This window comes from Salvelinus sp. IW2-2015, linkage group LG4q.1:29 (genome assembly GCF_002910315.2).
Source record: "Salvelinus sp. IW2-2015 linkage group LG4q.1:29, ASM291031v2, whole genome shotgun sequence".
In the NCBI taxonomy this organism is placed as follows: domain Eukaryota; kingdom Metazoa; phylum Chordata; class Actinopteri; order Salmoniformes; family Salmonidae; genus Salvelinus; species Salvelinus sp. IW2-2015.
Genome location: NC_036842.1, coordinates 25,356,462 through 25,367,965, shown reverse-complemented (window position 1 = coordinate 25,367,965; position 11,504 = coordinate 25,356,462). Strand labels below are relative to the sequence as shown.

At 44.3% G+C, this 11,504-nt stretch overlaps 1 protein-coding gene across 1 annotated transcript in view; it reads right to left on the bottom strand.

Annotated features, from left to right (window-relative positions):
• The window catches only part of unc5da (unc-5 netrin receptor Da), a 323,811-nt gene that overhangs the window by 11,066 nt on the left and 301,241 nt on the right, over positions 1 to 11,504 (bottom strand). Inside the window, 1 exon segment of the mRNA XM_070442482.1 lies at positions 3,429 to 3,600. Within this exon segment, the coding sequence (XP_070298583.1) occupies positions 3,429 to 3,600 (172 nt within the window).

Below are 11,504 nucleotides of genomic sequence, written 5' to 3'. Positions count from 1 at the left end.
TTGCTGGCGGTGGGCTGTTAATTGTTGCAAGGAAAATGCCACCTAATATGCACACATCAAATGAAACATTTCCAAACACTAGATCTGAGACAACAGTTGATTTTAGATTTTAATTTGTTCCATATACTTGAATTTCTTTGTTCCAAAGGTGCTATGTAGAACCTTAGAAAGGTTCTTCAGCTGTCCCCATAGGAGAAACCCTTGTGAAGAACCCTTTTGGTTCCAGGTAGAACCATTTTGATTCCAGATAGAACCTCTTTAAGAATCCATGTAGAACCCTTATATGGAACCAAAAAGGGTTCTACCTGGAACCAAAAAGGCTTCTCCTATGGGGATAGTCGAAGAACCTTTTTGGAACCCTTTTTTCTAAGAGTGTACAAAAAAGCAGGAGTATTCATCTTTACCTTTGTCTTTTCCCCCAAAACATTGAATTGGAGAATAGATTGAACCACACAATCTCAATTCCTACATTCTGTTTCTTCACTTCTGACTTGTCAACCTCTATCATTCCACTGAGGTTCATTGAGCTGCCAGTTGGAGAGAACTATTTCAACTAACCCATGTTAGAAGGGACTTTTGAAAAGCTAGTGAAATCTCGAGCATCGTCTTCTGGACAAGCGCATAAGCACTCTCGCACCGTGCTCAGCCCTTTGTAATAGACAAACCTCTCAAAAAAAGCTCTGTCTACCTCTTGGCGACTTAAGAACTTGCCTACTCGTCTCTCCTCTCTCTAGAGGATTGTCGCGCGCTCAAGCAATGAGTCCACATCATTCCAGCACCCTCCATTGTTCTCCATCAGTCCACCCGTCTATACATTCCAGCAGAAGGTATTGCCAACGTTCTGTTAAATGTATAACTAACTCTCAATCAAAGGAGCTAATAGAGAGCGACCGGGACCTCATCTAGACCAGAGGTACCCCAAATAGCTCCAGAGCTCTTTGTGCCTTGCGCTGGGCCGAATGCAACCGCCAAGGCCGCGGGTCTATTCACTGGCTATGGCATTTAACACAGGAATGTAATTTGCCGGCAACGAGATGCTCGGGGCCTCAAAAAGACAGCCTATCAAAGCCAGTCGACAAGTGAGGTGTGTGTGGTGTGTGCTGTGCCGAGTAAGAGATGGGAGAAGAGAAGGTGAACAGGAAGAGAGAGAGAAATTGGTCATAGTAATTGAGAAAAGTGAGAAAGAGAGAGATGTCCCTCTAGAGAGATAGAGAGAGAGAGGCCGTCCCTCGTCTTGCCCAGTTGTGAAGAAGGCCATGGCGAGAACCTGCTTCCTGTTTCTGTGGCAATAAGTGAGCCCTTTATCTCAGGCAGAATGCCGGGGGCAGCCTCTTCAAATGTGAACCATCTCTGGAATTAAATGACATTACGGCAATCTGCTCCTCATCTCTCTCTCTTCTTCTCGTCTCCCTTACTCTCTCTCTCTCTCGTCCTCTCTCTCTCGCCTCCTCACTCTCGTCTCAGGCCATCGGCTCTCCTTCTTCTCCTCTCCTCTCTTCTCTCTCTCTCTCTCTCTCTCTCTCTCTCTCTCTCTCCTCTCTCTCTCTCTCTCTCTCTCTCTCTATTCTCTTCGCTCTCTCTCTTCTCTCTCTCTCCTCTCCTCTCTCTCTATCTCTCTCTCTTCTCTCCTCTCTCTCTCTCTCTCTCTCTCTCCTCTCCCTCTCTTCTCTCTCTTCCTCCTCTCTCTCCTCTCTCTCTCTCTCTCTCTCTAGTCTGTCCTCTTTCTCTCAGCCCGTCTCTCCTAAGAGAGAGAGAGAGAGAGAGAGAGAGAGAGAGAGAGAGAGAGAGAGAGAGAGAGAGAGAGAGAGAGAGAGAGGGAGAGATGCTCGTAATGTCATTAATTCCAGAGATGGTTCACATTTGAAGAGGCTGCCCCGGCATTCTGCCTGAGATAAAGGGCTCACTATTGCACAGAAAAGGAAGCAGGTCTCGCCATGGCTTCTTCACATGGGCAAGACGAGGGACGCCTCTCTCTCTCTATCTCTCTAGAGGGACATCTCTCTCTTTCTCCATTTCTCAATTACATGACCAATTTCTCTCTCTTCCTGTTCACCTTCTCTCTCCCATTCTCTTACTCGCAGCACACACACACACACTCACTTGTCGACTGGCTTTTGATAGCTGTCTTTTGAGCGCCGAGCATCTCTTGCCGGCAAATTACATCCTGTGTAAATGCCATAGCCAGTGAATAGACCCGGGCCTTGGGGTGTCATGGGCCCACCGCAAGGCACAAAGAGCTCTGAGCTTTGGGGTCACCTCTGCCTAGATGAGGTCCCGGTCGCTCTCTATAGCTCCTTTGATGAGGTTAGTTATACATTAACAGAACGTTGGCAATACCTCTGCTGGAATGTATAGACGGGTGGACTGATGGAGAACAATGGAGGGTGTGGAATGATGTTGGAGCTCATTGCTTGAGAGAACGAGGGAGTCCCTCAGAGAGAGAGAGCGAGATGGAAGTTCTAAGAGGCAGAAAGGCAGAGTTCAAGGGCTTTTTTGAGAGGTTTGTGTGCTATTCAAAGGGCTAGCGGTCGGGAGGACCACATACTGTAAGAGAAGTCATAGACTGAGTTTTCACTAGCTTTCAAAGAAGTCCATTCTAACATGGGTTAGTGAAATAGTTCCTCCCAACTGGCAGCTCAATGAACCTCAGTGGAATAGAGGTTGACAAGTCAGAATGAAGAACAGAATGTGTGGAATTGAGATTGTGGTTCAATCCTATTCTCAATTCAATGTTTTGGGGGAAAAGACAAGGTAAAGATGAATACTCCTGCTTTTTTGTACACTCTTAGAAAAAAGGGTTCCAAAAGGGTTCTTCGACTATCCCCATAGGAGAAGCCTTTTTGGTTCCAGGTAGAACCCTTTTTGGTTCCAATAAAGGGTTCTACATGGATTCTTAAAGAGTTCTATCTGGAATCAAAATGGTTCTACCTGGAACCAAAAAGGGTTCTTCAAAGGGTTCTCCTATGGGGACAGCTGAAGAACCTTCTAAGGTTCTACATAGCACCTTTGGAACAAAGAAATCAAGTGTATGGAACAAATAAATCTAAAATCAACTGTTGTCTCAGTCTAGTGTTTGGAAATGTTTCATTTGATGTGTGCATATTAGGTGGCATTTTCCTTGCACATTAACAGCCCACGCAGCAAGCAAAGTTGTGGAAAATAACCGTAACATTTGAACATAAGCGAAGGACAGTTTTGAATACAGCAATAAGCGAAGGACAGTTTTGAATACAGCAGCCAGCGAAGGTAACATCTGGAACGCATTTTAATGTGTTAACTTGAACTCCGGTTAAATAATCTCAAAGATATTATGAAAGGAAAGTTACAATATTAATTTTGAGTTACACAGAGTCTTTTACACAGTTAAGTGCAGGGAACATTTTTATTGTTTCTCTAAATGTTCTGAAATGTTTTCAGGACAACCTCACCTCCCACTTGTTATCCTGTGTCTGCCTTTTGAGCCGGATGTTCCAGTTGTCGGTGGCAAACTCAGCGCAGTGGGCTATTGTCATGGCGACGGGACAGGAGAGGTCGAGGCCCGGTGGACCATACGTGACCTCTGGGCTCAGCAGGACCTCTTGGCTCTCCTCTGATAGGGTACTGCAGAAAACACACATACAGAAATATGGAGGGTCTAGACTCTGACAACACACAGAGTAAATACATCTCCAAACTCCACAGACAGAGAACACGAAAGGAACATAAAAATAGGGAATGTTTCTAAACAGTGGGTCATGGCTTTATTTGAGGAACACAGGGGGAAAAGAAATGCTAGGAGAAGGTCCTATTCTTAGGAACACTCAAACTTTTATATGGGCTGCCAATCCTGCCTTCAGTCCAGAAGGGTCTACACTACTACACAGATTTCTAAGGCCTAGCGTGCAATGAAAACTGATGTCTGCTTGATTTCATACTATTTGAGTCTCAGCCATCCGTCAGTCCTGCTGCTGTGGGCCTGGGGATCAATCTCACGGTAGGTAGAGTGGCGCTGCTATCCCCTGCTGTCAAAGGGCCAAGCTAGCGTCTCCTGCCTCATCCTTAGTGACAGGTCAGATTAGGAACCAGAGGCAGCGCCAGAGGAGTGATTTCAGCTAAACTGATTAACTGGACACTTTAATGAGGGGATCAGGACAACTGTGTTGTTGTTGAGTGAAACATCACAAACAGGGCTGTTTGGGTAGCATTCTACTGTGTCGGCTAAACTGAGATTAAAGATATATGCACAAATACACACACACACACACAAACACTCAAACACAAACACAGATACACGCATACACATACGCACACAGACACACACACTCTCACACAAACACACACCAACAACGATGGCTGTGTTATATCATTTCCTGAAATATCAGTTAAACATGATATGGTGTGAACAAATGGTGTGAACAACCTCGCTCTCCGCAGGATTTTCACCACTCTGCTTTATTGTTATTTATTTTTTGCTAATTACCAGTGTGCTTCCACTGCCTATTTTGTCCAATTTGTCTCCATTGTTCCAATGAAAGCAATCAACAGTTAAACATTGACAGTGGTTGTGATCTCGCATCTAAAAATACAGAATAAATCAGCCAACAGCGGTGAAATCCTGCAGCTGTGCTGTGTGTGTGTGTGTGTGTGTGTGTGTGTGTGTGTGTGTGTGTGTGTGTGTGTGTGTGTGTGTGTGTGTGTGTGAGTATGTATATGGTAATCACGCCCAGTCACCAGAGGAGCATCAAGGTTACCTGCAGATTGGACTCTGATAATTAGCCTGAATAGAGGAGAATAAAGCTGTTTGTTTTTCAAAGAAAACACGACTCGGAGCTTAAAAAGATTAAAAACTAGACATTTTTCATGGTTCTGACTCAGTATCTCTGGAACAAAGACAATTGAATTAGTCTGAGAGGTGGATCAAGTAGGGTGACTTTGGGTTATTGATGTAATAGGCTTTAATTTCATTAATGGATTGGAATGATTTGACTGCACTCAGAGAGAGGTTTGGCATTGTTATACTGAGTGATATTCTGTGATCCACTGAATATCATTATTCTTAAATTATTCTTAAAACATACATTTAAAATAACAAATAAATAGACTACAATTTATCGGGCAGAAATTAGCTTCCGTAAACACAGTAAAATGAATAGTAATATGATTGCAAACAGAGAGATGTTCTACTGAAGGCCACCCCTAATTAACACTCCTTCTTTCACTCTAGATCTTTCATCCCTAGTCTACCGCAACTCCTCCTCTCACACCTCCATCCTCCATCACAAAAACGTTCCCTTTCACACCCTTCACCTGATCTCTCATTCACACTCTGTCACCTATCAGATCGCTACAGAGGTCTCCTGACCTTGTGTTAAGGTGGGCTGTACTGTGGTGGCCTGACAAGCATCAAGGAATAACACTCCAAGGCACTAACACCCTGTGGGAGTTTCATTGTTCCATTTAGAAAAACAAACAACAACATAATAACCTTGGATATCATGCACTGTTCCCCACCGTTTCAAGCTCAGGTTATCAGTGCACAACAAGACCTTGCTAGCTCGCTGAGTCGAAGCCAAGGCTTTAAAGCTGAACGTTTTGAGCAAAGTGACTCATCAGATGAAGCTAGCTCTGTGCACTACCTCTGCTACAAACACATTGCATTAAAAACACTGAAGGACAGACAACTTTTCTGTGTGTGTTCCCCGAACACAGGCTCTGCAATTCCTCTCACCACTAACTTTCCAACTCAACACAGCACTTCTAACTCAGAATGCTAATTGCTATCCTGATCTCTCAATGCCATCTCATACTCCCGCTCCCCACCAAGGCCTCCAAATCAAATCACGTTTTATTGGTCACATACACGTGTTTAGCAGATGTTATTGCGCGTGTAGTGAAATGCTTGTGTTTCAAGCTCCGACAGTGCAGTAATATCTGTTTGGCCATAATGACCAAGTAATATCTAACAATTTCACAACATATACCCAATACACACAAATCTAAGTAAAGGAATGCAATTAAGAATATATAAATATATGGACGAGCAATGTCAGAGTGGCATAGACTAAGATACAGTAGAATAGAATACAGTATATACAGTTGAAGTCGGAAGTTTACATACTCTTAGGTTGGAGTCATAAAAACTCGTTTTTCAACCACTCCACAAATGTCTTGTTAAAAAACTATAGTTTTGGCAAGTCGATTAGGACATCTACTTTGTGCATTCCAGAAAAGGATTTCATGACTTTAGAAGCTTCTGATAGGCTAATTGACATCATTTGAGTCAATTGGAGGTGTACCTGTGGATGTATTTCAAGGCCTACCTTCAAACTCAGTGCCTCTTTGCTTGACATCATGGGAAAATCAAAAGAAATCAGCCATGACCTCAGAAAAGAAATTGTAGGCCTCCAGGTCTGGTTCATCCTTGGGAGCAATTTTCAAATGCCTGAAGGTACCACATTCATCTGTACAAACAATAGTACGCAAGTATAAACACCATGGGACCACGCAGCCGTCATACTGCTCAGGAAGGAGACGCATTCTGTCTCCTATTGATGAATGTACTTTGGTGCGAAAAGTGGAAATCAATCCCAGAACAGCAGCACAGGACCTTGTATAGAGGCTGAAGGAAACAGGTAAAAAAGTATCTATATCCAGAGTGAAACGAGTCCTATAACGACATAATCTGAAAGGCTGCTCAGCAAGGAAGAAGTCACTGCTACAAACCTGCCATAAAAAAGACAGACTACGGTTTGCAACTGCACATGGGGGCAAAGATCGTACTTTTTTGGAGAAATGTTCTCTGGTCTGATGAAACAAAAATAGAACTGTTTGGCCATAATGACCATCGTTATGTTTGGAGGAAAAAGGGGGAGGCTTTCACCACAAGAACACCATCCCAACCATGAAGCACGGGGGTGGCAGCATCATTTTGTGGGGGTGCTTTGCTGCAGGAGGGACTGGTGCACTTCACAAAATAGATGGCATCATGAGGTAGGAAAATTCTGTGGATATATTGAAGCAACATCTCAAGACATCAGTCAGGAAGTTAAAGCTTAGTCGCAAATGAGTCTTCCAAATGGACAATGACCCCAAGCATACTTCCAAAGTTGTGGCAAAATGGCTTAAGGACAACAAAGTCAAGGTATTGGAGTGGCCATCACAAAGCCCTGACCTCAATCCCATAGAACATTTGTGGGCAGAACTGAAAAAGCGTGTGCGAGCAAGGAGGCCTACAAACCTGACACAGTTACACCAGCTCTGTCAGGAGTACTGGGCCAAAATCCACCCAACTTATTATAGGAAGCTTGTGGAAGGCTACCCGAAACATTTGACCCAAGTTAAACAATTTTAAAGGCAATGCTACCAAATACTAATTGAGTGTATGTAAACTTCTGACCCACTGGCAATGTGATGAAAGAAATAAAAGCTGAATTAAATAATTCTCTCTACTATTATTCTGATATTTCACATTCTTAAAATAAAGTGGTGATCCTAACTGACCTAAGACAGGGAATTTTTTAATAGGATTAAATGTCAGGAATTGTGAAAAACTGAGTTTAAATGTATTTGGCTCAGGTGTATGTAAACTTCCGACTCACCTGTACATATGAGTAATGCAAAATATGTAAACATGATTAAAGTGACTAGTGTTCCATTTATTAAAGTGGCCCGGGATTTCAAGTCTATTTATATAGGCAGCAGCCTCTAATGTGCTAGTGATGGCTGTTTAACAGTCTGATGGCCTTGAGATAGAAGCTGTTTTTCAGTCTCTCGGTCCCAGCTTTGATGCACCTGTACTGACCTCGCCTTCTGGGTGATAGCGAGTGAACAGGCAGTGGCTTGGGTGGTTGTTGTCCTTGATGGTATTTTTGTCCTTCCTGTGACATCGGGTGCTGTAGGTGTCCTGGAGAGCAGGTAGTTTGCCCCCGGTGATGTGTTGGGCAGACTGCATCACCCTTTGGAGAGCCCTGTGGTTGCGGGCGGTGCAGTTTCCATACCAGGCGGTGATACAGCCGGACAGGATGCTCTCAATTGTGTATCTGTAAAAGTTTGTGAGGGTTTTAGGTGCCAAGCCAAATTTATTCAGCCTCCTGAGGTTGAAGAGGTGCTTATTCAACACACTGTCTGTGTGTTTGGACCATTTCAGTTTATCAGTGGTGTACACCAAGGAACTTGAAGCTTTCCACCGTCTCCACTGCGGTCCCGTCGAGGTGGATAGGGGGGTGCTCCCTCGGCTGTTTCCTGAAGTCCACGATCATCTCCTTTGTTTTGTTGACATTGAGTGAGAGGTTATATTCCTGGCACAACACTCCCAGAGCCCTTACCTCCTCCCTGTAGGCTGTCTCGTCGTTGTTGGTAATCAAGCCTACCACTGTTGTGTCATCTGCAAACTTGATAATTGAGTTGGAGGCGTGCTTAGCCACGCAGTCATGGGTGAACAGGGAGTACAGGAGGCGGCTGAGCACGCACCTTTGTGGGGCCCCAGTGTTGAGGATCAGCAAAGTGGAGGTGTTGTTTCCTACCTTCATCACCTGCGGGCGGCCGGTCAGGAAGTCCAGGACCCAGTTGCACAGGGCGGGGTTCAGACCCAGTGCCTCGAACTTAATGATGAGCTTGTAGGGTACTTTGGTGTTGAATGCTGAGCTGTAGTCAATGAACAGTATTCTTACATAGGTAATCCTCTTGTCCAGATGGGATAGGGCAGTGTGCAGAGCGATTGCATCCTCTGTGGATCTATTGGGGCAGTAAGCAAATTGAAGTGGGTGTAGGGTGTCAGGTAAGGTAGAGGTGATATGATATGACTAGTCTCTCAAAGCACTTCATGATGACAGAAGTGAGTGCTATGGGGCGAGGCACTAACACCCTGCAGTGTGGAGACTCCGCAGACACAAAGAGAACCCAATAAGGCCTGGAGAGGTAAAGCCTCTCATCTCAGTCTCCATAATGCAGCACTGGAGCTGCCAAGGCTGAGCTGATCAATTCCTATTCTGCAGCCGAGTGGAGAGCCACCGCCAACTGCCTCATGTAGATGGCTTTGGTCTGAAGACTGAAAAGGAAGAAAAGATACAATTTCTCCCAGGGTCTCTCCAAATGCTTGTCAAAAGATAGGGCTGTGATTGACAGCTCAGTGAGATCAGAGGTGCCCCCCCCCCCCCCCGGGCTCCCTCTAACACCAGGCAGGAAGTAAACAGCAAGCAGCCTTATCGGGACCAGGCAGGAACCTAAAGGAGGGGGCTCAGGGAGATTAGGGAGTGTTCAGAGTAGCGCACACCTCACAGGACAGAGACAGGCAGTCCACTCCTAAGCTCTGAGGCATAACTATAGGTGACCTTTGATCCCTATCTTTACCCTCGCTACCCAGAAGCCTCTGGGGTGCTCTGAGAAGGAGGAAGGAGAAAGAGGGGGGTGAAAGTGATTGTATCTGCATTTGATTGAAATTCAATGTCACTTATTTTCAACTCCTAGTCGGAATGGTATTTCCTTGATGGGTCCAGCTGGGGTTAAACTGGTAGTCAGGGGTGATAACTTGTTGGGATGTTTTCATACAGATCTGTTTGAGATATGAGATTCTTGGTGTGCAAGGAAATCACAAACTAACAGGTGCAAGAACACTAACTCCTGGTGGCAAAAAAACCTATTGAAGCCTCTTTGAGAAAAGTCAACAGTATTACATTTATTGTGAACGTGTTTTATCTGTCGTGCCATCTCAGCCTTGAGTAATAGCTTGGTGAATGTCTTGACAGCTAAGTCACGGCTATGGGCTCTCCATAGCAGGCAATAGTCAACTAGACCCTCTATTTGTCTGTCTTGTTCTATCTGACCACATGCCAAACAATGGCAGATTGCCTCTACACTGAACATTTAACATTCACAGCTTTAACCAGTCACACAGGAAGGAGATGGTGTCATGCTTAAGCGTAAAGACCCAGAATGAAGAAGACACGGCTCTGTCTGCTGAGCATGTTGTTCAGGGCCATGCTGCAATCTGCAGGGCTGTTCTGCAACTGAAAGCCTATTCCTGACACATCATGTCCTCCCCTGTAGAGTGTGCAAGATGAGCTAAGGCCGCATGCTGGGCGGAGTGTGTGTTTGTATGTGGGAATGTGTGTGTGCATGCTCATGTGGGGGTGTGTGTATAGTATGTGTGTGCGAGCTTGCATACCTCCATGCGTGAGTTAGGTGTTAAAATGTGGGAGATAGCGTGAGTAAGAGGTGAAACAGGATGAGAGATAGCGTGAGATGAAGCGGTAGAATACAGTTATTTTTATTGCTTTGGTACTATATTCACAAGTATGTGGTGAATTTGAAAAACCCTTAGTACAAAACTCCAAACTGGTAAAACTTGTAACGCAGCCAGTCTTACATTGAAAACATTTCATTGTGGATTCACTTTGTTTGTAGACATCTTTCACCACACAACCATTAATCCAAAATATAAGTGTACTGTGAAATATACACTGAGTATAAAAAATATTAAGAACACCTGCTCTTTCTATGACATGGACTGACCAGGTGAATCCAGGTGAAAGCTATGATTCCTTATTGATGTCGCTTGTTAAATCCACTTCAATCAGTGTAGATGAAGGGGAGGACAATTGAGACATGGATTGTGTATGTGTGCCATTCAGAGGGTGAATGGGCAAGACAAAATATTGAAGTGCCTTTTAACAGGGTATGGTAGTAGGTGCCAGGCGCACTGGTTTGTATCAAGATCTGCAACGCTGCTGGGTTTTTCACGCTCAACAGTTTCCCGCCAAAAATGGTCCACCACCCAAAGGAGATCCAGTCAACTTGATACAACTGTGGGATCCATTGGAGTCAACATCGGCCAGCATCCCTGTGGCTTTCGAGACCTTGTAGAGTCCATGCCCCGACCAATTGAGGATGTTCTGATGGCAAAAGGGGAGGTGCAACTCAATATTAGGAAGGTGTTCCCAATGTTTTAGTATACTCAGTGAAATTAGTACATTGGTTTAATCACCAAAACACAATATAATTATATCTTCTTAATTTAGTTATTTTAACAACCAGTTAACCCAATAGCAAAACATGAAAGATACATGTTTCAAAACTGCCCTTTGAATGTATGATTCTACAGTACTGTAAATTACAGTACATTACACTGTGTCACGTTCGTCGAAAGGAGTGGACCAAGGCGCAGCGTGAATAGAGTTCCACATACTTTATTACAAAGTGAAACTTCACAAAAACAACAAAGAATCAACAAACGTCCAGTACAGAGTCCAGTACAGAGCGCACTAAGTCACTAACTGAAAACAAAACAATATCCCACAAACGCAGGTGGGAAAAGGACCACATTAAGTATGATCCCCAATTAGAGGCAACGATAATCAGCTGCCTCCAATTGGGAACCATACTCACACCAACAAAGAAATATTAGACTAGAACACCCCCTAGTCACGATCTGACCTATTGCACCATAGAGAACCCCAAGGGCTCTCTATGGTCATTAGGAACACTTGCACTACCCATTAAAATTGACTGAACATTACATGTCCATAATT